A 25,524-nucleotide genomic window follows, 5' to 3' on the forward strand; every position below is an offset into this window, starting at 1 on the left:
CTGGTAAGGAAGGAATTATTTTATTCTTTCCAACAGAATTATTTTTTTCAAAATTCAATTACATGTTATTTTATAGTTTTATATGTGTGGTTGAAAATTTATGTTAGCTTAAAGATACATGCCTTTGCAAAATATCTCATTTTTCTCTCTATAATCAACAGTAACCCACCTTCACGTCTCACACTTCCTCTCTGAAGTGCGTGCTCTGCAACTTTGTATGGGAACTGCGAAATTCCAAAGTGCCATCTAATGTCTGTCAGAAGGAGAGCAACTGCCTTATGCTAATGATTACAATAGTGCAAAGCAATGACCACATTTTCCCTAATCATCTCAGAAATATTTTTGCAGTTTCATTTGACTTGGAAAGCCTCACCTTCTTTTGTTTTGTGTGAATTTTTATTGAATGAGGTTTTGGAAGCAACTGAAAGGCAAAGATTTTCTTTGTTTGCCAAGATGTGTGAAAGTGAGAATAATTTTCCACACCTATTAACCTTTTGGGCCTGGAATTTTGCAAGGTTTAAAGCAAAGTCATTTAATTTGAATGAAAAATTCACAGTTTCATAATAATTTTCCTTAATTTTCCATTGCTCTACCAACAGAACTGTTTTCTTGTAGAAGTACATACAAGAGAAACACATTAAAAATAAGTTCGGCTTGCCTTGTGCACCTTTGTAGGTAAAGGGGCATCTGAGTTGTTCTTTGCACAATGTCTCTGTTGCAAGCTCAGCCAGTATAACTTCAAGTAATTATTAAATATGTCTTTAAAAGGCAGGAACATTCAAATGTAAACATTAAAACATTAAAGAGTAATATCAGGCTTGACAGGATTTTTTAGAAAAACAACTTTCTAGTCACATTTAACACATTGGCTTCTTGCTAATTAACATGAAAAGCATCTTGCCTTCTAAAGTTGCGATTTATTTTTCATGTTCTGCTGCTGGTTTATTTCTCAGCTCAGACAGCAGAACATGATTAATTGTACTGGCTTTTTAAGATTTTTATTTCTTCAACGTTTCAGTTCCCAAGCATACTACTGTACTAGTTCAACTAAGGAAAAAAAGGTTTTAAGTCCTCACAGAACCTTTTTGCACTCTCTCAATTTTATGAAAAGATTTTGTTACTAACACAGGCCTTGATCCTGCATGTATGAGCAAGGCAGACCTTTATCCCTACAAGACATCGCACTGTAGTCAGCCAGTCTTCATAAGCCGCTACCCTTCCTGATCCACATGTAGCAGCAAGAACGTTTTGGAGAAACTTTAAAAGCAACTTGCAAGTGAACTGGTAATTTCTTCTTCCCCTGATCCCCTTGAGCTTGGGACCTGACGAGGCTTTAAAAACCCCAAATTTTCTACAATTCCGTTTCTGCTGTCTGCGGTATCTATAAACTCGGTGAACTAACGCTGAAAGAGTACGAGAATGAATGCTGGATTACGATGACATTGATAAATTACTGAGCCTTTTGCTAGTTTAGGCCCATCCTGTTAATGGTTCAAATTACGCTCTTGTTCGCTTTGTCACAACTGTGGAGTAATTCACTGAAGTCGTCGGTGTGACTGAGAACAGAATGGCCAAAGATGGCCACAGGCTGCCCGAGGCTGAGTGCCAGCTATAATTATAGCCTCGATTTAAGTGAATGTTAGAATTTATGCTTTATATATACATATATATATGTATAAAAGCTGCTTCCCTTTTTAAGCTACCAAATTACTATCTGAAAAGGATATTTTTTAACCATAGCTATGACTGGGAGTGCTGTAGGTTACTGTGTGAGTTCAGTTTAGGGACTTAAGCTAAAATGTATCTTCAGCTGCTGGCAGGGTGGTATTTTTAGAATTCTGTCATGAAAGATTGAAAAGAATTATACTCTCCTTGTTTCTAACCCATCTCAATTAGCTCTTCTTTCTTCTTGCAGTCTTATTTTATATATATTTCAAATACAAGAAGCTTCCTTTGGAATAAAATTTCAAATACAAAGAGACCTTAAATCTCTCTTCAGAAAAAAATGAAAACAAAAACAACAACAACAAAAAACATCTTCAGGTTTTGGTTTGAGGAAGATCATAATTAAGTCAAAAAGTATCAGAAAAAGGGTTGACTGTACAGACATCTATCAATCCAGTAACGACAAAGCACCTTTTCCCCTCTGAATGAGAGAATGCCATAAGTTGATCTTATATTTTCTGAGCAAATAATGGTAATGTTCAGCTTGAAATATGGCACAAATCATCTAGAAAATCCAGGGGTAGAAGGGGGGTGGGTGGGAAGGGGGAAAACAACAACAGCAACAAAAAGTAAGGAGTGAAAAATAGTTAATCCTGAATCTGTCTTTCATACATGTCTTGGTATTCCTTTCCAGTAACTACGCCACAGTACCAGCCTTAAATTTGATTTGTTTTCCTTGCCATTGTCATTCTGTTATAAATGTAATGATATCTTAATTTTTTTTTCTTAAAATAGGAAGTGATTTTTTTTCTAGTTTTAAGCTTGTAAAATGTGGTTGATTCTTATCTAAGTGAAGCTGCTGGGAAGAAACATAGGTCATTCATTCAGCTGCGCCCTATATGCAGTGACACGTAGCTTCCTTTGTCCTTTATTTCTAATGTAAGCAGTGCTGTCATCAGACTGTCCTTGTTCTCATCCTGTCATATGACAACTTGGATGAAATGGAGTTGACTGATATTAGATGTAGCACGATGGAAGCTGTTTGTATACAAATGAAATCCTCTGAACTTACTGAAGTGCCTTCTGTCTCCCTCTACAGTGTGTGGCTGCTTCCTCTTTGTCATACTGGTCTTCAGCTCTGTGATCCTCTAGACCTCCTCTTTAATACTAAGTTCTTAAATAAGAATGACATAAACCCCTCCATTTATACACAACCTACTCCCTGATTAAGGCTATCTGGCTTGATCTCTGTTTCTAACCTTGCAGTATCCTACTAGGGTAATGCAACAATTTTGGACCAAGTACGGATGCACCGAAAAGGTTAATGTAATTTTTAAAATGTTTAAAAATGATGGAAATGGTAACAGAGGAAGATTTCAAAATTTATGTTGGGGATCTAATTTTCTGTTTTCATCTGCCCCTATTAAAACCATTACAGTATGGCAGGCACAGTGACACATCGTGATGTACTGTTCTTTAGCACTCTCATTACCTTGTTCATTTGCTACATGAAATTCATAGAACAATAAAAATACCCTTGGCATGGAAGGTACCTATATGAATATAGGCTGGCTAATAGTGAGAATTGCATTGGGTGATCATTGGGCCTTTGCCTATATGGTTATCTGGGACTCTTGATTCATCTTGTGACTTCTTGCTCTGTTGGCTTTATGGAAGTTACATATCACTGAAGCCATATGTTATGTTTCCAGGCAGAGCTGTAAACCATTTCGTTTTTACTGCCTCTGAGAGCAGATCAATCTATAGTGCAGCACTACTGATGGAAAATTTTTAAGGGTAATGGAAGAAAATAAAAAAGAGAACTTGGAAGATGGACTGGTATAGTGTCTCAGCCAGAGAATTAAATTCCTTCCTACTTATCAATTGTTAATTTTTCAGAGAGCAAAAAGATGGTTTTCACCCTACTGTTGCAGCTGGGAAAAATGTGACAAATTATGAAATCAAAGTTCAGCTAAAAAAAATGGTGGTGGGGAAAAAAAAAAAGAGTTTAGGATGTAGTCAGCAGTCTGATACTAATGGATAGAGTGTTTGTTGCCAGAATTTAGAAGTTCAGTATAACCTTAGGGATCTAATCCATAACTCTTATTTAGATAATTAGTTCTTTTACTTCAGCATTGCCAAACCCTAGCATTCAGAATCATATGAGCTCTAAAATATTGCAAGTGGCTAAGAAATAAGGGAACGTGAAATGTGCCTTTTTTTTTATAGGGAAAAAAAATCTTTGAGTCTAAACATTTTCAAAACTTACTTTATAGCCAGAAGTCCTACAAGCATCTATTATATTTTTGAGAGGAAAATGATCATTTTAAATAACAACCTGAGTCCAGAAGGTGGGACCCTAAAATTCAACAATGCTAATCTTGCATGGCTTGCAAAAACACCTGTGGGTTTACAATGTGAGAGACTTCTTATGTGAGTAAGAATTGGCAAGTCCATCCAGGAAGGTTTTCAGTTTCATCATTTTGCATTCAAGAGTAGCTACTTCAGTGCCCTATGGATATAGACTTTATAATGTTTTTTTCTTTGACAGCGTGTAAAGGTCTGGCACATGTCCATGTGCATGCCTAAATTGAATGGTACTTTTCTATGCCAGCATGGCCTCAACAAAAGTTGAGCTATGTTAGTTAGTTAACTGAAGAAAAGCTGGGCAAGGAGAAGGGGGGGAGAGTGCTGGACAAGTATAGCAGCCTCATACAAAATGCATTCCTTTCGCTTTGCTTTGACTTTTAAGTATTTCATTAAGGGCCGCTACCGGTTGCCTCTAAATTATTCCACTTTAGATAGACTCAGAGCATGTTTTTTCCCTCCACTGGAGCAAATACTTTATTCAGCTAAACCTTGTAGGTTTCGTCAACCTTTACAACATTTATTTTTAAACAAATTAGGATCAGAGTTGGGTAACACAGTTCTGCCCTTTCCTCTGTCCCTAAACTACAGAGCCTTAGCTCTAACATTCAGCTAGAACTCTGCCATTGGCAGTGGTAGGAAAGCTGAAATTAGGGTTAAAAAGGTCTGACACATTCCTGCCTGTCTTGAATGCCCCCATTTTCATGTATTTTTTTTTTCTGTAGGATTGATATTAATGACATAGTAATTGCATTGACCTGAGGAGTGTGTTTTAGAATTTCCAGGGAACCTGAAGCTGGATGCCAAGACCCTTTTGTGCAAAGGTGCCTATTATGAAAATTATAGAAAATTTGATTGTGATCTACCTTCCTTTTTTATTTTTGGCTGGTCTCACTGTCTCTGACCATCCCTGCTTTCCAGGGACAGTCTCTAATTTGATTCCAGTAGCTTTCAGTCCCTAATTACCACTGTTCAGCCACCAGCTGTTAGAGGCTTGGATTTATTCCTTGCTTGGGTTTGCTGCTGGCACGTAGCATGAAGGAGAGGGGAGGTAGCTACTGCCTGGTCATGGCGAGCAGTGCTGGTCTGTCAGGGCTGGGCAGCTGCTCCCTGATGTGGGGCAAGGCTTAGAGCAAGAAAAAACCTGCAGGTTTGGTTAGGGCTGCTTTACACCCACTTACCTCAGTCTCTTTCCTGCCCAACTCGCTGTCCTATACTTACCAACACCTCCCCGTTCTGCACTTTCTCAGCAGAAGCAGAAAGAAGGCTCACGGCCTCCAGCTGGGATGCAGGGAGCCTCTTTTCCTTGCCCAGGGCCACAGCTGGCCACCAGCTCCTACCAGTGGGGGCCAGGAGAGCTGGGGGCACTGTGCGGAGAAGCCCAGGGGGCTGGTGCAGAACAGGGTGGGTGCAAGGTGCCCTTCAGTTCGCTAACGAATAATTTACCAAGACCATCTTTTAGTGGATCTGGGACAGGTTTGAAGGCAGGTGAACGATATAAAAAAAACTCAACGAGGCGGTAGGACTTTGAGCTGTAACCTCACCGTTTCTGAGTAAGATCTGAAAGGGAGGAGGCTGTGCCTGCAGCCCGTCCTTTTGCGCTGCTGGTGCAGCAGGGATGGCATCAATCTCTGAGCGAAGTGCCAAAAGTAAACAAGCCGCCGGCTTTCCTTCCTTGCGCCCTCCCGTTCGCCCTCCCCGTGCCTTCCCCAGGCGGCAGGCGCCACGTGAGGGGCCTCCCGCCTCAGCCCCGGCAGCTCCCCGGCCCGGCCGGGTGACATTTTCCCTCTTTTGTCTGCAGAACGCGGCAGGACGGAGCCCCCGGCAGGGGCGGGCAAGCTCCGGGGACCGCCGCCGCCCTCCTCGCCCGCCCGGCGGCAGCGGGCACGGACCGAGGCCGCTCCGCTCCCCTGAGGCGCCTCCGAGCCTTCCTCGGGCCGCCGAGCCCCCCCTCGCGCCGGACCCGCCGAGCTCTGCCCGCTCCCCCCGGGCGTGGCCGGACCCCGGCTGCCCGCCGGTCCCGCCCCTGGGGAGCGCCGCGTGAGGGGCCGCGGCCCCGCCGGGAGAGCCGGGGGGCTCCGCTCCGTTCGTCTCTTCTTCTGCCCCGGGCTCCGCGCCCCGCCTCGGCTCCGTCCCCCGGAGGCTGCCGCTCGGCTCGCAGGAGGGAGCTCCGCGCAGGAAGGGAAGGAGGCTCCGGAGCAGGAGGCTGGGTCCGCAGGGGGTCGGCGGGAGGCGAGCAGTGCCGGGCTGGGGAGCCGGCCCCTCGCCTCGATGCCGGCGGAGCTCCAACAGGTGAGCGGGGAGGGCACGGGCTCCTGGGGCTCTTCAGTTTGGAGCTGGGAACTAGGAGGGAACCTGGGCTGCTTTTTCTGCCGGAGCGTTCCGGAGTGATTCTGCTTTTGTCTCTGTTGGGCGAACTGATGAAACGCAAAAAAAGCAAGCTATTGTTTTCTTTGACCTTCTCGTCCTGCTCAATATATCTGCAGAGCTCTTTGACAGGGCATAGCTAGAAATAGTGCTTTTTTAAAAACAGAGCTTTGCTGTTGTGCTTTTGCTAAGTGTTTGCCTTTCCCATAGAGCACGCCGGTGCTTTCTCTTTGATTTTCTTGTTGAACATAGGAGGGAAATAACTTCAGTTTCTGACTCAAAATGTTATCTTCAACAAAAAGCTCTCTTTGCTGTCACCTCATTAACCATAATGGACTGAGAGCACTGTGGGAAAAGATTTCAAATATTATTCTTTACCTTGGAGCGTCATTGGGCATTGCAGAGTGAAGCTGTTGCAGGCTAGATATAAATAAATAGAGATCACGTAGGTTCCAGTAATTTAGAGGTGCTTACCTTGTTAACCCCCCTTCACCTACCTTGTAATCATTGGGAAACCCTGTAAATGCAGTGGCAGCAGGGTACAGCTGCTCCTCAAACTTGGGTGAGGTGCTATAGTTTTTCTTAAACGTCCTTTCTCTTCTCCACATTTTTAATTTAAAACTGTGTGTTTTGGGAGAAGAAAGTAAAATGCACTGATAGTGCATCCATGGATTTGTGTAAGTTCAGCACGCTGCAGTTGTGAGAGGTGCTTGTTTGCTGTAATCGTGGTGTGTGCAACTTGTCCATCTCAGTAACAGAAGGCTGAGCCATTTCTCAATGCAAATAGGATATTGGTTTCTCTGGAGGGGAAAGTAGCCCTTTCAGCTGGGCCCCTGTGTGGTCATTTCTTTGTCTGTAGCTGGTCCCTGTAGCTAATGCCCTGCTGCTCGAGGTTACCGAGCTCTGGGGTGGTTTGGGTGCCTGTTTGCACGTTGTGCTACCTGTGGGCTTCTTAGGGAGGAAGGGATTTTATCGGGGTGTGTGGGCCTGGTCATACTGCCTGGCCTGAAGTTACTGTACCTGTCAAATTGCATGCAAAGGCTTGTTGATTTTGCATACATAAATAATCAGCAGGGTTCTTGGACTATTTTTTTCCCTCAATAAAAGAAGAAGAAATGAGGCAAGGAGCAGAATGCTAACTGTATTTAAAAAAAAAAAAAGTCTAATGCATTTGGCATGTGCAGTAGAGCTGTGTTCTTGTCTTCTGGCTTTTCTATTTGGATAGGAGGAAAAGCTTGAGTGAGTGGAAGATTACCGTTAATCACTTTAGGTCATGCATTTCAGTTAATTTGTAAATTTCTCTGCCATATCAAAACAAAACAAGAAAAAATCTCATGGTTTTAATCTTCCTGCTGCTTGTCATAGCAGAAGATCAAACAGAGATGTGTTATTTTGTCTTTTCTGATGGAAGATAGGTTCTGGATTCATTCTGAGGTTTTTCTGCAGTATTCTTCAACTTATCAGGTTGAAGCTGCAGTAGTATATTAGAGAAGGCTTTGCGTAATGAAAGGCAATAGTTTTAAACTGTGTTGTCAGAGGAATTTATTGTGCAGTTACAGAGCCTTTAGAAAGTAATCTTTTAACTTTAATGATCACAATTAAGTAAAACTAAGCCAAATGGATAAATGACTGAGGTGAATGACAAATCTACACAGCCAATATAGACAAAAACTGAAGAGATACTAAAGGGATTTCTGCCACGTTAACAGAAGACCCAACGCCTTCAGAGACTCCTTGCATTAAAATCTGAGAAAAGACGACTATTGAAGCATATTTAAAAAGAACCAAGAGTAACTTCTAACTATCCTTTTGACTTCTGAGAATAGTTATACTTCCTAAAGTTCTGGGCCACAAGGGCAGCTTTCTGTCTCAGAAGACTGGTAGAAGAAATGTGTGCTGAAAAAATACTGTTGTGGCCAAGAGAGTAAAGGTTGGTGTCTCCTTCTTGATGTTATCCCATGGCTCTTTCCTATTCTACTGATGAGCTGACCAAGGATGAAGACTGCTGAAGTTTGTCCTTAGTGTCTGCAGTATGAATTCTTCAGTGGCCTGAATGTAACAACAGAGTTCATGAAACTTGGAAGGATGTCGAAGTCTGGGACTGTTAAAGATATTTTGGTCCACTATATGTCATACAGCTTTGATCTGGATCTGAAACTTTAAATACTGGCTTGCCTCAGGGCCCTGAAGTTGTGAAGAGGGAAGGAGTCTCTTAGTGATTTTTGCCAAAAAAAGTTCTGTGTTATTTCCGCTTCAGAGAATATGCTTTGTGAGCATTACTAATTCAGGCACCATGCTGCCCCTCCTCAGCACCTTGTCCCTGAAGCATTGTGCTAGAGGATGATACTGATGTGAGCAAGTACGAAATCGTAGATCTGGCAGGGTGAAAAATTGGATAATGCATTAGTGACATACCTGATGGAGCCTGTACCAGCGATGGAAATCTTCTGGAAGAAACGTTCTTAGAGGTGCAGCATGTTAAGGCATCATCACTTTCCAAACAGCTGGGCAAATCGTACTGGAAAAACCAAGTGAGGAGGGAGCTTACTGCTCAGCATGGATGCTGTATGGATTCACACGTGGACTCACATAGAATGGGCTGCCCAGTGTGAGCGTAGGCCTGAAACAGCTCTGCTGTGTTCTGGTACCTGGGAGTGCAGGGATGCAGCAGGCTGATGCTGACTCCTCCCCGGTCCCCAAAGTAAAGCCTGTGCCAGCAGTTGTGTAGCAGAGCTGGGCAGGGGGAACGTGTTGCCATGACTTAGTTACAGAGACACTGAATGATGTGCTGGAGCAACTGAGTGGAGGCACACACTCCTTTCTGCCAGCCCTGCGGCGGAGGCAGGCATTCCCTGCCGGAGAGCGGGTGTTGCAACTCCTCAGGCACTTGCTGGCAGGATGGTTGGGGGCTCAGGTGCACAGATGTGCCTTTGCCTCGTAACACAGGCGTTTGTCCAGCCAGGTCCTTTCCCATGACTGCAGCACAACACAGCGTGGGCTGGGAGTACCGAGGTGCTCTTGTTCTGAACGTGCTATGACATGAGCTGTTTTCTTATAAAAGTGCTGTTGTGTGCTTTTGGAGCTATTGGGACACAAAGGTTCATAATGTCCAATTTGTGTATCTGTCCGTGTGAATGCAGCTTCGTAACAGCAACAGGTGTTCCAGGCACAGCATTCCAGTGATTGTGTTTCCTAAGCCACCTGTCCCAAAGGCCGTGAGGTGAGCTGGTACACGGGCAGCATTGGGAGATCTGCATTTTTTTGCTTAAGTAGCCCTGCAGTTGCTAAAAATACAAGTTTTTTTTTTTTTTTAAGGCATGTACACTGAATGTCTTTCATAACTTAGAAATATCCATTATTGTAGATGAAATGGGAAAGAAAATGCATGGAGTTAAATGTCACATTTGAAACTGGATGGGCTGGGCATTTCTAATAAGGCTGTTCTCAAACACAATCTGAGGGGTTCGGTTCTGCCACCTGGGGTTTTAATACTGGCTTCAGTGGGAGTGGGGTCAGGGCCACTGAATGAATACAGTTGTGACATGTATAAGGTGTCTCTGTAGTTGGATGTTAAATACGGCATTTTTCTGAAAATGTAATCTAGTGTGTTCTCCATGTGTCTGTCCACTGCTGCATCTGTTCCTCCGTTATTCTAAGGTAGTTTCTTCTGTTATAGCAAAATTGTGCAGCTACATGCAGGGAAACTTCTTAAAAACTCCTGTTTTGTATGAAGTAAGCCATAAAGATGTAGTGTGCGTATTATAACATACTTCTCTTACCACATCTTCCTACTGCAGATCTTCTGAATAGCCTGTGCTAATTCAGGGAAGTGCTCCGCCCTTCTCCTACCCCCAGGACACTTCTCTGAGAGTCGGAAGCAAAATTGTTGAGATAATGTGGATTTTACTAAGGAAACTAAAATTTCACAAACTCTGCCAGTTGTTCTTCTCCTTGCCTGAAACATTTGTGGGTATGGCTGGGGGGACGGGAGTTTTACCTTCACTGGGTAACGAAGGCCCTGGCCTTTGCTGCTGCTGGCTTCCCAAGTTACACAGCAGGTTGCCCTCAGTCCTGTGAGCACAGATGTTTTCAGGGCTGTTCTGTGGGTAAGACCAGTGAACTGGTCCAGCTTTAAATCTGAAGTGAGCCATACACACTTTAGGAAAAGAAGAATTGTCTTTAATCACCGGGGGGCAGAGTATTAAGTAGATAGGGAGGGGGAAAGAAAAGGGCAAAAGCATGCACATCGGATCTCATGTAACTACTCCTTCTGATTAAATATTATCTTGATGTTGTTTCATATCTCATGTGACTTGCCTGGGAGTTCTGCATATGTTTGCTTTGGTCAGATTTTCCCAAGGACAGAGGGGAGCGTTAAAAACAGCTTGTTCTTCATGGTCTTGAAAATTGCTGTTGTTCCAGAGGCGTCCTCTGTGTGACTGCTGTTGCCCAGCAAAGCTCAGCAGTGTCCAATGGTGACTTGGTGGAAAGTGGCAGAAGTTAAGGTTGCATGTAAGGGTTGATAGTGGATGGTTTAAGTAATTTTTATGGGAACTTGCTTCTTTTTAACTCTTCTTTCCAAGGTATTTTTATTAACAGGAGTCTTCCTCGTTATTTTATATTAGGCTTCAGTATTTGTCATAGCAATGCACAGAGTTGTTTATGCTACAGAACGTAAGAGAAGGAAATTAGCATTGGAGTAGCTGTAGTAGTAATAAGGTTAGGATAGTAAGAGGTGATGTTTAGTTTATGTTGAAAGGTTTTATTTCTAGTGAAAAATGGAACATAGAATTTTGCTTGTAGGTCTGCCTGTTTTTTGTTTTGCCTTTTAAGGATGAGGGGAAATGATGATTCTACCCTGCGTCCCAACCACGGAATAAATAGCAAGAAAAAGGGTCCAAGAGTGAATGGAGTCCCTGAGTTAAATCTCGAGATTAGAAAGAGTATTACAAATGACTGATCAAAGGAAAAATGAGACTCAAACTTCGATAGTTTTAAATTTCACAGCGTCCTTTGTGCCTCATGTATTTCATTAGGTTGCTACCCAGCTTTGTTTTTCTTTCATTCACTTGTCTGCATGCCTAAACAGTGAACCAATGTAACAGTACCCGAGAGAGGCTTGGTGAGCACATAGAGCCTAAAGTTTTGCTTTCTCTGGGGAATCGTAATTTTTTATCTATACAAATGTGCAAGCAAGATCTCTTCTGCCTTACTAAGGGGTGGTGTTTCCATGGACTCGGTGCTCCCTGTATACTGCAGTAATGTGAAAATTCATTACTTCCAGTGGTGTTCTCTGCCTCTTTGATGAGTCAAGCCCACACCTGCTTACAGCAGGAAATTGAAATGCCTGAGTTTTCCCTTTTGGCTAATCCCACGCATCTATCCTTCACATCACAACTCTTCTCTTCGGCATTCAAAAAATAAAGTGAAAACTGTTCTAAGTAAATGTGGAGAATGTTTGAGCTTGGGAATTTCTGCCTCTGCAAGCTAAATCTCCTGGCACAGCTCTGAACTCTTATTTTTAGTAAAACTTTCACAGCCAAGCTATTGTAATGTTCAGAGAAAGATGTTCCTGGAAGCCTGAAATGAAACCAGAATGTGAGGGCTTAATTTTGTATTGTAGATAACGTGTTTGCCTGGGGAGTTGTGGCTGCAGCAATATATATTTAAGTAGTATTAATCTGGATGTATGCAGTGTAACAGTGATCAGAATCATCCTGAACATTCAGAAGACTTTTCAACTTACAAACTCGCCATTTATTAAGGAGCTGATAAGATATGCAGCACAATTTGTTTGTGGATGGTAGAGCCCTGAGATGTAAACAGTTCCATGGTCGATCAGGATTATTCTGCTGTTTGAATTGTAAACTCTTTCAAATTATTTGAGCAAGTTTTGCATCTGAAGCTATTTGCATTTCTCTTTGAAATGATTCTCAGGGGAATTCAGTGTTCAGGGAATAAAAGCCCTTTTGGCTTCCAGGCATAGCAGCATGTGGACCTTAGCTGGTTTGTTTTGCGATGCATTTAACAAAGAAATAAACCAGTGTTTGTACCAGAACATTATGCGAAAACTTGAGCTTTCTAAGCTTGAATGAGATGGAGTTAAAGTCCAAGTAGACGTGGAGAGAGGTTGGATAAGAAAACTGGTATATAAGACTAAAACCAATATATAAGACTTTGCACAGTACTGCATTACAATAATGCGAAACAAATGGTTTTGAATGGACAAAATGACTTATTTGTAAAACAGATTATGCAGGTGGCTGTATTTTTCTGTTAACACCTCCCTGAATCCTTGTTAATCACCAGCAAACCAGAGCCTAGTTTTTTAAATGGAAATGGTGGCTAGAAGTCCCCCTTTCATGGGCCCACTGTTTTCTGTTGGCATAAATTCTGTAGGGCAACTGCTCTGGTTCTGCATAAAGTCCTGCTGGTGTTCTCCCAAGTATGTGGTTAGTTAATTTGTGTTAATGTGTTGTCCTTCCTAAGCCTTCTTCTTAATAGAAGCAATGTTGACCAGGATAATCCTCCTATTGTTGGTGTACTTTAAATTAGGAGGAATGTGTTGTTTAAATTGAATCCAGCAGATGTTTTATGTTACTAACATCAATTACACTGGTTATCAGCTCATCTGGAAGAGCTTGGCAGTATGTTTTGGGATGCCAGTGTTGCCCAGTTGGGCTCTTTTGGTGATGTCTTTGCCATTTCAAGTCTCTGATGGATCCTAGATAAGGTTTTCACTAGTTTAAGAGTGCAGCTCTTTATAGATCATTTTTATGACGCTCTAATGAGGCAATGGTTATAAATACTCTTTTCCAGAGTTGTAAAAGATTTCAACTTAAATGCTAGATGTTGTGAAAGAGTGACTTTGTAAATGGCAGTTTTTATTTGTAAAGTACATGTTGATGCTGTTTAAGACTATAAAATCTAACTCTCGCTGCTTTCACAGCATCTGTCCATCAGATGTCCCCTTGAACTGTTGGATTGCTGGCAGACCTTCTTTTTTAAGAGTAACTAATAATATTAACAGTTGCCCTTAATGAAAAGCAAACGGTTATTTCTGTGCTTGTAACTTCAAAAGCTATATAGTTTTGTTATTTGCGTGAAGTGCTGCTTGGCTTGTGCATTCTCATGCCTTAGTTGTTCTCTGTTGTGTTGGTAATGTTTTGAAATCAGGTGCTGCAAAAGAAATAATTTACTGTCTAGTTGCTTTTCCTTTTATTGCTACTAGATAAGTACAGTCTTATCATCAGTATTTGAGGAGAAATTGCATTCATATTTCATGAGCGTTCCTGTGATTCTTGAATGCTCCTGAGAGAGGTGATTGGACTTCAGGGGTGAGGTGTTTCCCTCCGTCGGGTGATCTTCTTCGGGTAAGAAAGGGAGCAGCTGAAAGCCCCTTGTGAAGCCGCAATTGACTGTCCTGTTCCCGAGCAGCACAACGTGGTAGGCCTCCCACCTCCCTGGGGCATCGTAATGGCAGTACTTAAAACATTCCCCAGACTTAACCGTTTGAGATGTACATAATGTCTTGGTTACACGTGCATGGAAGCCTACATTGGCATGATTAGGTCTTCAAAACCAGTGTCATTTGTAGTGTGCTGTTACAGGTGAAGTGGTGCCTGCCCCGAGAAGCAGCGTGGCTGTTTGGAAATAGGAGGGGAAGCAAAGTTGTCCTCTGGAAGAAGGGAGGCAGCAAGCTTGGGCCATGGGATCGGTTCCAAGGAACACTGGGTGGTTGGGTGAGGTTAAGTACACGGGGATTTGTGGATGAAATTTTAGTCAATCTGTTAGGTGGAAACCTTGTCCTTGCTTTCTCACGCTGGCAGGCAGGTTGCTAGATATTGAACAAAATGTATGGAGTCTTTCTGAAGTCTGATAGTTAGGGCATTAATTCACTTCTGCAGGGTGATCGTGTCCTAGTAATAACACAGTGTCAGAACCTAGTGCTGCGGCTCCCATCTTTTTTTCTTTTTTTTTTTTTTTTCCTCCTTTGGTCGTGGTTTTAATAAGCTCATTGTACTTTCTGGAGCTTCATTCTGCCCTTTGCCCAAAAGGAATGGACTAAGAAATGTTTACAAGATTTCTGAAAAACTGTGTTGCTCACATTAGCATATGTAAATGGAAGTGAATTTATGTAAATGTATGCATGATGAGGAACATTTCATATTTGTCCTTAGCAATTTCATCTTATCTGGGTCATTCTTTCTCTTCCTGTCATGACATGGTGTTGTACTACCTGTGGTTAGAATGTGTCTTAGTTGCGGCGACACATTTATCTTGTTTTTTATGATGTGATCTTATCACATCCCATCTCTCTTCTTTTTCCTATTCAGCATTTCAGCCATCAGTGACAGTCATGCCACCAGCTAGTGGCACAGTAATACCAGGGCTGTGCAGTAGTGCGTACCTTTGGCGATTTTTAAGGGTAATGTTTTGCTTCTAATGTATGATATTCTTTTTAGCAGGTTATTTCTGGGGGGAAGAGACATTTGTAATTACATCAAAACCAGCAGCCATCAGTCATTTTAGATGTAGAAGACAGCAAAAAGAGCTTCCTTCAAAAATGTTCAGTAAATATGAAGCAAACAGAAGGTGACTGTGTTCTTCTCCCTTAGCTGCAACAGTAGAAAGAGGTGCAAAGAAGTGCTAATTTGTTATTTGTGTAACAGCAACAGAAAGATCTTTGTACTTGCAGTTGTAGCTTCTATATTTTAATCCACAAGAAGTATTTTCCATCAACTCTGTGAGAAGGTAAAGAGAGGGAGAATGCCGTTCAGTTATTGAAAAGGTCATCACCCTTTTTAACATGTTGGATTTTAAATATACTCTTTTATAATATTTGTTTGAGGACCAAATCTTCAAAGAGAAGACTGTTGCAGTACAGGCAACCAAAAGCGAGGAGCAGATTTCAAACAAGCTAGCGTACTGGAGGGCTGCAGTAATCCACTGAACACTTCTAAAGATCTGGCTGCTGGTTTTGGTGCGTATATAGTTTTCTGCTGCTTGGTTTTTGGATCTCCAAATCATCTTTGTGTTTTAGTTACATGGAATCTGTTTATTTTACTTCCTTTCACTAAGCTGACACTTGAAACATTCAGCTTAATAGTGTGAGTTTTCAGTGCTCAGATAAAACATGATTTTCTTCCTTCGCTGCTTCTACCAAGAGGTATAGCAAATATTCCGTAATGCCTGTTCCGGGATTGGCTGCATTCCAGAGGCTTTCCAGAAGAGACCCTGGCAGAATCAACATCTGCCATGTACGACAAGATACTGAAGGAAGAGTGTCCGCAGCAGCTGAAGTGCTATGTGTGCTTGTATAAATATACTGCAAATGTGTGGGTGTGTTTCGTGAATTGTTGCTCTTTGAATTTTCTTGTTTTCAAAGAAACTTGGCGGAGGCGCATTATGCGGATACTGTTTTGGCAATTGGAGTCACAAAAACATTTACGAAGACTGATGGGTTCTTCCCCCATGCCCTTATCCCTCCTTCCTGTACTTAAAATTCCCTGAAGCGTTCTATTTTATTTTTTGAAACCCACAGTTTTCTTTTAAAGGGGCAGAGAATTAGCTTTCTTCTGGGTATTAAAATCTAGGTAACTGCTTTTAAAGAGGTCTTTAAAATCTTAAGGTAATGACGGAAACGTGCCGCTTAAACCCATTTATTTACAATTTTAAATGTTTGCAGTGGATCCCAAAGACTATACTTCCGGGTGGCTAAGAAGTTGGGAAAATGTACTTCTTAAAACTCCACTTCATATTCTCCTGAGGAAAAATATCAAGGTAGCTCTGGCACTTCATGCAGTGTGTACTCAATAGAAATACTGTTTTGCAGTTCTGATGTGTTGTATTTACCATAGCAGTAGTGGCAATGCAGCACTGAATGCCCACAGAATCACGGGGGCTTGGGGTTTCACCACGAATGAGCGCAGTCGGTGATCTCCTCGTGAACTGTGCTAGGAAGCGTGGTTGGCAGTGGGCTGCACCCAGTGTGTGGAGATGGTGTGTGGTGATGGAACTGACTTCTTCATTGGACAAAATAACCTAAATATTGACCCTGGCAAATGGTGAGAACAAATTCCTCATAAATTTTCACTCAGTTTGACTAGTTGTAACAGCAGACTGTTAAATGCACTTTTGGATTTTCTTTCTCTCTCTTTTTTTTAAACTGGTCCCTGAAACTCTAGATTGAATCCTGCTAACAGCACTCATGGTAATTTAGAGCTGCTATGCCTTTTGGGCAGAACTCGTCTTGCCAATTCTGGTAGGAGCGCTATCGCAGTCTGGGCTTCAGGCAGATAACGGGTCTCTCTAATCTCTCTTTGGATTTAGTTGAAAATTTGAAGTGGAAGAGAAGACTGTCACGAGCCGATCCCTTGCATTGGAAACGAAAGAGTTAAGAAGGAAAATCTGATTGCAGAGCTGAAATCTCAATTTGAACTTGTCTCTTGAAAGAAAATGCCATTCAGCACCGTTGCACAGAGTTATTTCATTCTTAATTTTAATTGACATGTCCCAGAATGCAACCTTCTCTTATGAATCTCTTACAGTGCAGGGATGGTTTGTGAGTCAGTGTGTCTGTAATGTGGGCAATTGCTGTGTTTTAAATTCAGGTCATCATTAATTTCCCTTTTGATACCAACATCCTTTCTAGTTAACTTATTCACTCACTAGGTTTATAAAATTTGAATGAATCTTTCCCTAAATAAGATGTTGGTCACCTCTGGGAATTTCAGCTTAATGACCTGAAGCTGCTCCTTTCTTCCTCTGTCTGTCTCTCCCTCGGTGCTGTGGATGCCAGCTGAACAGTTAGTGATGCTTTCATCGAAGTGTTCGCGCCTTGCCTTAGACACAGGGGTATCCTGTAGAACTATAGTAACAGAAATGTAATTGTTCTATTCATGGCTGTAAAAATGGCATCAATGCGCCACCTTTATTAGGGAAAGAAAGCAAAATAAGCAGAAACTTGTGCTGGTGTAACATCAATTTTTCATTCCTCTTCTGGGTTTAATTAAAATCCAGTTATTTCTAAAGCCAGCGATAGCAGCAGAGCTGTGCAACTCCATCTTTAGGTAGTTATGAAGAGTAGAGATACTTCCATGAAACATTGATGAATATTTTATATCTCCAGGATTGATTATATTTCCCAAATAAGTTCTGTGGTTGTCCCACATTAGGTTTATCCCAGAAATTAATTACTATTCTTACAGGTGTTGACTGTGTTGTATGAAGTGGGTGTCGGTTTCAAGAATCAAAAATGGCAGAGCCTAAACACAATAATTGCAAGTACAGTGAAAAATTTGTGCTTCAGAACATGAACTTGTGGTTTTAAATTTGTTTTTAACCTGCAGATGAGGACAACTGCAGGTAAATCTGCTCACCAAGGACCGTTGAAAGTTTCACTGCAATCCAAACTTTGATTGCCACTTCTGCTTAGAAAGGGTAGGGTTAGAGCTACAGGTCTAAATGCCTTCAAAGTGTAAGTCTCCAGTGTAGAATTTGTTTCTAGCTATGTTTTTATGTGGCTTATCTTCTGTGTCTTCATGGCTGCTTTTGTTGGCACAGTATTTTGCCAGTGTATAACATGTCGTAGTTATCATTTTGGAGAACTGAATCTTATTATCTCACAAATTTTTGGGTAACGTCAACTCCATCACTGAAACCGTGCATTAGAAGTATAATGATCAGGCATACTGCATCAGTGCGAGAATATTTCAGTCTAAAAGACAGTAATTGAAGTCTCTTCAAGGCTTTAGCTTTTTAAAATAATATCCACTGTTCATCTCTTCCAGATTGATTGTGGTAATGTAGGTAGACTAAATAGGAAATGACAGGTAAAGGGCATCATGTGGTGCACTCTTAATTTTTAATTAAGTGTTCATTTTTTCCACATAAGCCTAAATGGGGTTTGTATTGTTTTAACATGGGAAGTGGTTTTGTATCGTTATTGTTCCTATCGTATTGAAGTTGAAGTAAGCTTTTGTGTGTTACCTATCCTAGTGAGTCTGCATTGCTCCTCACGTAGATTTCCTCACTTAAACACAAAATGAGATTGTTCAGCAGGAGCCGGAAGGGGAGAGACTAACCAAAAGGCTTAGTGTTTCTTTTTATGGCTATTTTCTGATAAGACTTGAACACCCCTAAATATCAGGGGACAGAGCTCCCTGTTTTTGTCCATATAGCAAATGGGTCAGCCGTGCGGTTCTGTTATAAGGTCTTCTTGCTTTAGTGTTCTACTTCCATTAGGGAAAAAAAATCTTTTGTTTGAATTTCAAGCAGTTGAATTAAAAATGCTGCATTTTAGTCTGTTTGTACTCTTGTACAGCTGACTGACCACCTTGGCTAGGGTGGGATCTTAATCAATTATTAAAGCACAGACTTGTTTGGGTTCTGCACTGATGCTGGACAAACCAGACTGCTAAAGTTCCTGGCTGGAGGGGTGAGTAAGAGCTTTGTTCTCAGCAGAATCATCTCTCTTGTGTGTGTTTCCTCAAAAAATGAAAGGATTCAGAATCTGTTACCGTACCTGTATCTGTTTCTCAGGAGCTGTACCGTAAAAACTTGTGGCCCTGTGTATACGGTTTGATTTACTTCTTAAACTTTCTTTTCTCTCTCCCCCACTCATATATACTCATATACTAGAGATTTTGGGGAAAAATCATTGGTTTTGTGCTGCCTATTGTTCAGTTAAGGTGCATATTATCAATGGTCACATGTTCTGCTTAAATATTTTATAAGGTCAGTGTATAGAAGGCTAACACTGCCTTCTTTCTGTTGTCTGATTTCCACTTATACCTAGCTAGTAAGATAGACAGGCTTGAAATGTGTATGCTTTTTAGCAGATACTTAATTTCAGGCATGCTTTGTTCTGAAAGTTCCCTTTTGTTGTGCTGAAATGACAGAGCTTTGAGTAATAAGAAACTTTTTTGTCCTCATATTCTGACTGTACAGTGCTGAAGTAATCTTGTACCTGCACTTGGGGTTTGAGTAGGGCAGAGTCCTGCGGCGAGGCATTGGTGCCTTTGCAGCATCTCGTGGAGCAGGAGGCTGCTTCTTGGTACCGGGAAGCCTTGCTCACTTGGCTCTGTGCAGGGAAGGAGAAGCTGTTCACCTGGTGCTGTTCACCTTCTTGTAAAACCAGTGGTTTCTGTTCCACTTAAAATGCTTTTAATACAACGGCAGGTTTTAGTGATGGGTTTTTGATGGGTGTTGGGCTTGGGCGACTTTTGTGCTGTGTTCTGTGAGTTAGGAGCAACGTTCTTTCTAGGTTCAGGCCCCACAGTAAAATAGAGACATTCCAAGAAAAAATGAGGAACTGTTTGAATCTTTTCCTGGCTCAGGGTGGACAAAGGTCTGTGCTTCCCTGCTCCTGCATGGCAACAGCATACAGTTGTGAAGCTTGGTACTTCTGGTCTGACAGCAGGAATTATTTGACATCTCTCCAGATGGTCTGCTTTCCACCTCTCTGCTGAAATTTCCAATCAAGTAATGCAGAAATTTACAGGACCTTTGTCACTAAACATGGCAGTAAAAGGTCTCTGGACCATTTGCAGTTCAGTAGACCTTAAGATTCCTCAGGTACAGGTCCACAGTGGCTGAAGTTGCCACTGACAGTGATTGTCCCTAGATTTTTTTTGTCTGAGTTGCACTTCATTCTTATTTGGGCTAATGAAGAACTGCTGCTTGTTATTATGTTAGGGTCGTTACTCTGAGGGCAAGTGAGAACAGCTTATGTTTGAGTTTGACCTCCGGAGTTTCACAAGTCTCCGGAGACAGTGGTTTTCATGGCAGTGGTTTTCACGGCAGTGGTATTCACTTTTCTCCCTTCTGCCCATCCAGGCAGATTCAATAGAATGGATTTTTGATTCTTTGCTTAGTTGAAGTTCTTCTAGGAATGTCAGTCATTATCTCTGAAGGCAATTTAATTTACAGGAAATGCATTCAGCTTCTTGCAGTGTGTGAATCAAGAAAATTTGAGTAGATAATTAATCGAAGGAACTGGAAATTAATTGGGAGGGAAATTGTTGCTTTAAAGATGTGTGAAATAATCACCATTTTACTATATTTAGCTGTCTATTAAGATTTAGAGAAGATAAACCACTACGGTCTGGTGCCCCTTAGTTTGGAAGGACAACACAATACAAACAGCCAAATATTTCTACTTCTGGTTCATCGGATTTTCTGAAGTGCAGAAGGTTAGCTGGCAGCTGTCGAAGTTTGACTGCTATTGGGTACCTGCCTTGTTGTAATATACTTTTTAAAATTTCATTTCTCTTTGTGACTTTTCAGAACTGGAAGTCATCCACACGACTACATAAGTACTTTGGAGCTCTGGGGCCTGGAGGCTCTGCTGTTCCTCACATTCGGTGGTGATGTTTGAGGAATGACCACGGAAGTAGTGTGACCCTTCAGGACAGCCAGCTGTAACCCTGCTGGGTTGTCTTTGGGAGGCAAATGAATCCCTAGCAGTGGCAAGGTATTTCTGGGCTCTCTCTTCAGGGATAAAACATAATGATGAATCATTTGAAGAAGTGTTTCCTCAGTTTTCTTCTGGACTTCAAAATGGCTGCCCAGTGGGAACTGCCACTAGAATTTGTTGTGCCTTGAAATCACCACTGAGTGGAAAAGCTAATGTTGGAAGCACACGTAGCATGTTTAAGGCCTTTTGGGGAGTGAAATGTTTTGAAGACATTCTTTTTGCTTGACATTACATGATCTTAGCAGTCCAAAAGGCCCTTTATGTGGCTTAAATGCTACAGCCTGTCAGAGGAGATCCAGGCTCTGGGTTATCTTTGGGGGTCAGTGACTTGCTACCAAAGTAATAGCAGGAGGCTGTTAAGAGGAAGGTGTTGATGGCACAGCAAGTTATTTTTGCTGGTGCTGAGATGAACTTTCAGCCATCTTGCGATAATGGTGCCACTTTTGAATTCAGTCCTTCCTTATTAGAGAAGTTGGATTGAAATGTGATGAATGAAGATTGTATGCAATGTATCAGCTGCATGTTTGTGTCTGACAATGACAAGGAGCAATTTAGTGAGAAGCACAATAGTAGTCATAATATGCTCTGATTTAAAATCTAATTGACGACCTTTTTCCTCATGAAGTGGCTGAGAATGTCTACGTATGGTGTATAATAATATAGGGCAACGTGTCAAAATCATTGAGACAGCCTGGTAGAAATGATAGGGAATTAATTGCAGAAAACTGTGATGTAAAGGTTAAACATGCAAAGGAGTGTGACAGAGCAGGTATTTGTTATAGTCTTAAGAATATATTGCAGATTGAAAAAAATGAGACCATGTCTCCTAGCCCACCGTTTGAGACCATGTGATAAAAGGTACCTGATTTAAGTGTCTGATTTGTAGAACTGGGGCCTCTGAAATCTGTTCTCTAAATAAGTCGGGTCAGAGAGTGGAGAGGGTTTGTAATGATGATTGATGAACTGGTGGATTTTAAGGAGCTTTTTAAAAGAGAGATTGCAGAGCGTATGCATGCATTCTTTGGCTCCTTACAGCAATCGTGTTAGCAGGATCAGAGCAGTCTGAAGGTGTGCTGAGACAGCTTCTGCTAGGCCACCCGATGCAGCCGGTGAGAGTGGAGATAAGAAAATGGGCAGGCTTTGAGGAAATCTCCACTTTTCTGGTCACCTGGTAAAGATAAATTTAAAAAATCCTTTTGCTGTTTCAGGCAAGGGAATGCTCAACGCTTTGTTAAGGAGAGTGTTGCAGTCCTGGGAGCTGTGCTCTGCAGTGCAGAAATAAAGGGATGTAACTTCACGGTTATCTGAGGCAAAAATTCAGTATTTTTGGCTTTTGAGAAATCTGACTTTTAGACCCTACCTAAAGCATATAGAAAGAGTAAGGGATGTGCTTTAAACTGTGTGGAACAGGTATTCAGGTGAATTTAATGCCTTAATCCATAGCACTTCAGTTTATAGCACGTTAACATCATTATTTGGACAGATGTGTTGTGAGTTGAGTAGGTATCTAGAAGACAAACTGTTACAGAGTATTCCTTCCTTATTTTTGTATCTGTATTTGGCTTTATGATGGGCAAAAGGAAGCTCATGGTCTTTTTGTGTCTTGCTAAGAATGCAGTGCTGACTCTTTATTTAGCCCCAAGTAAAGATGATGATTGCTATGTGTACATTTATAGCTGCTGCAGGTTTGAATGTAGGGGAAGCAATTCAGAAAGCCTTTGAGGTTGTTTTTTTTTTTCCTGTTGCTTTGCCTTAGGTGGGAATTGTCTCAGGAGGAATTAAAATGCAGATTTATACTTTCAAAAACAGTAGGATGTATTTTGGTGGCTAAAACAGGATGACCAGCTGGCTGAGGTTGGAAGGGACTTCTGGAGGTCACCTGGTCCAACCTCCCTGCACAACCAGGGACACCAAGAGCTGGCTGCTCAGGACCGAGCCCGGATGACTTTTGGGTATCTTCAAGGAAGGAGATTCCACAGCCTCTTTGGGCAACCTGTGCCACTGATCAGTCACCTGCACTGTCAACAACTGATTCCTGGGTCTGGAATCTCCTGTGTCCCAGTTTGTACTCATTGCCTCTTGTCCTGTGACGGGACACCGCTGCAAAGAGCTTGGCTCTCCTTTGCACCCTCTGTTCAGGTATTTATACACATTGATGTGATTCCCCTTGAGTCTTTCCCAAGCTGAACAGTCCCAGCTCTCTCAGCCTTTCTTCATAGGAGAGATGCTCCAGTCCCTTAACCATCTTCACGGCCCTTCGCTGAACTGTCTCCAGTATGTCCAGGTCTCTCTTGAATTGGGAAGTCCAGAACTAGACCCAGTACTCCAGGTGTGGCCTCAGCAGTGCTGAATGGAGGGGAAGGTTCACCACCATTGACTCACTGGAAATGGTTTACACGATGTAGCCAGTAATACTGTTAGCTGCCTTTGCTGCAAGGGCACGTTGCTGACTCACATCCAACGTGGTGTCCACCAGGACTCCCAGGCCCTTTCCAGCTGCGTGGCCCCAGCACCTTCCTCCCCAGGCGTAGGACTTGGCATTTCCCCTTGTTGAACTGAAACTGAAACTTAAGGTAAAACTTGCTGAACTTGAAGTGAAATTAATTCAGCATATATTTAGATGTTGTTTTTAAACAGTAATCTTTGGCTTGAAACATTTAAAAACAATGCTGTGAACATGCCAAAAATGCTGAAAAATTTCAGACATGGCCTAATTAAAAACTAAAACATGCACACCAGATATTTTTAAGCTCAGCTGACGTTGTTAAAAACAATAAGCTATTTTAGAAGGATGCTTGTTTATTTCATGCTGCTTGGAGCAAACCATTTACTGATTTTGATAGTTTTTTTGTTTGTTTCCAGAACCTTTCATTCTCTTCCTGTGAGATATGAAGACTTTTAATGCAACCCCACGAGGTGAAATAGCTCTGGTGTTGCTGCTTCTTCTCTCACCTGGTACAAATGGGGAGAGAAAATGACTAATTCTGGGACACCTGAAACCTCACTAACTGTTTGTAAGTGTGTGAAAGAGCAGCAAGATAGGAAGACTAAATTACTAACTTGAGAAAACTGCCGGCTGTTAAATTATAAATCCTTGCAGGATGCTGAAATTTCTTTCTAGTTCAACAGAATAAGAATTAAGTGCTTTGAACACCGTCGTTTTAGACTTCCAGGAAAAAGGTGCAAATGAGTGAAAATGCAAAATGTAGACATCGTTCTCAGATTTCGCTTCCTTTTATCTTGATGACAAATAAAATGAAGCTGCGTATTTGGTAAGATTTATGCTTAGTTCTTTATCAGCTAGTCATTGAGTGACTTTCTTTCTGTGAAGGTGGATGTCATCAGTGCCTTAAAGTCTGATGTGGAATACTTTTTTTATTTGAATATGGATAACTAACATGTATTTATCAAGATTCCTGCCCTCCCAAATTAAAACTGAATGTTTTACATACTGTTCTAGAGAATGATAAAGAGAATTTTAAATCTGGATTTGCTACTACCAAAACAGGCTAGAATAGAGTTGTGAAGTGTGGTTGGAAGCCAAGGCAGAAAATTCAAGCTAAGTTCAACTTCTATTTTTAGTGGCAATAAGAATTAAAAGGAGATTAATCTTGAGTTTTCAGTTCTGAAACAGTGTAACTGACATAAAGGGTTTGATTTAAATCCATGAGAGTGTTGTTTTCTTTAAAACCAAATGCCACCTTTTGTTCTTGTAAGAAAGAAATAGAGTGGCAGGGTAAACCATTTCACTGTGCCTCTGATAGATAGATACCTGTTGGACTGTTTGAGTGAGAGAAGAATCGTTGTCCTGTTAACCAAAGCATTCTCAAGTCACAGTTTTCAATGCATCTTGAATTCTTTTAGTATCTATCATGTTGACCCCATTTTGTCCTCAGCAGACTGTTCCATGGCCCATCTCCTCAGGCTTTCACAGGTTCTCATTGAAGGCTATCAGGTCAGCACTGATGCTTTATCGTGGGGGCAGAACGAGTTCAGGTGCGAAACCCTTAACTCTGTGTGAGTGATAAAATACCTTTCTGTTCAGAAACGTCTTGATTAAATTACCTGAAGCTGAAACTGGATCAGAATTGCCATAGGTTTTACAGAGACAGGTTTAGTATGTCTAGAAAAACTTCACTGTTTCGGTTCAGAAAGTGATGCCTTTAGTTACAACCATTGCAAACTGCCATCCCTGCAATTGGGGCGTGCACTGTTCGAGGGGCTTTTTTTGCAGAGGGGATTGTTAAACAGTAATTGGAGAACAAACATTTCGTAGTTCAGCAGTGTGGTTGAGTACAAGCCAGCTTTTAATTGTGGAATGCGAATCCCACTGCTGTTTCCAGAGGCATTTGGAATGGCAGCAAATGAGTTAGCCAAGTGTAGGAGGATCATTTCTGGGGAAATGCTCCCTGTGAAATTTCCAGAGTTTAAGGGAACAGAAAGTGTTTTGTCTTCCTTTAAGATGTGACAGATGCTGGTCAGGTGGAGAAATGTTGGACTTGTTTTGCTTGTTGCTGAAATTGATGTGAGATTTCCATTCCAGTGGTTCTGAATAATTCCAGCTCCACATTTCTCATCCGACGTGATGAGGATGTAGCGTGATGTTGATGTAACAGTGAGGTACCTTAACTGCACCATGGTTTTTG

General features: G+C 41.7%; 1 protein-coding gene across 12 annotated transcripts in view; it reads left to right on the top strand.

Moving 5' to 3' along the window:
- Window positions 1-25,524, top strand: part of ARVCF (ARVCF delta catenin family member) — a 268,720-nt gene that overhangs the window by 116,086 nt on the left and 127,110 nt on the right. Inside the window, exon 1 of one of the 12 annotated variants that reach the window (XM_048063877.2) lies at window positions 5,809-6,324. The exons of 10 other annotated variants lie outside the window; for them this stretch is intronic. In XM_048063877.2, the coding sequence (XP_047919834.1) occupies window positions 6,304-6,324 (21 nt within the window). In that variant the 5' untranslated portion in view covers window positions 5,809-6,303. Of the gene's footprint in view, window positions 1-5,808; window positions 6,325-25,524 lie in introns of those variants that run through there. One more of the 12 variants, XM_048063882.2, reaches the window with a different exon arrangement.

This window comes from Anser cygnoides, chromosome 17 (assembly GCF_040182565.1).
Source record: "Anser cygnoides isolate HZ-2024a breed goose chromosome 17, Taihu_goose_T2T_genome, whole genome shotgun sequence".
NCBI classification, from domain to species: Eukaryota; Metazoa; Chordata; class Aves; order Anseriformes; family Anatidae; genus Anser; species Anser cygnoides.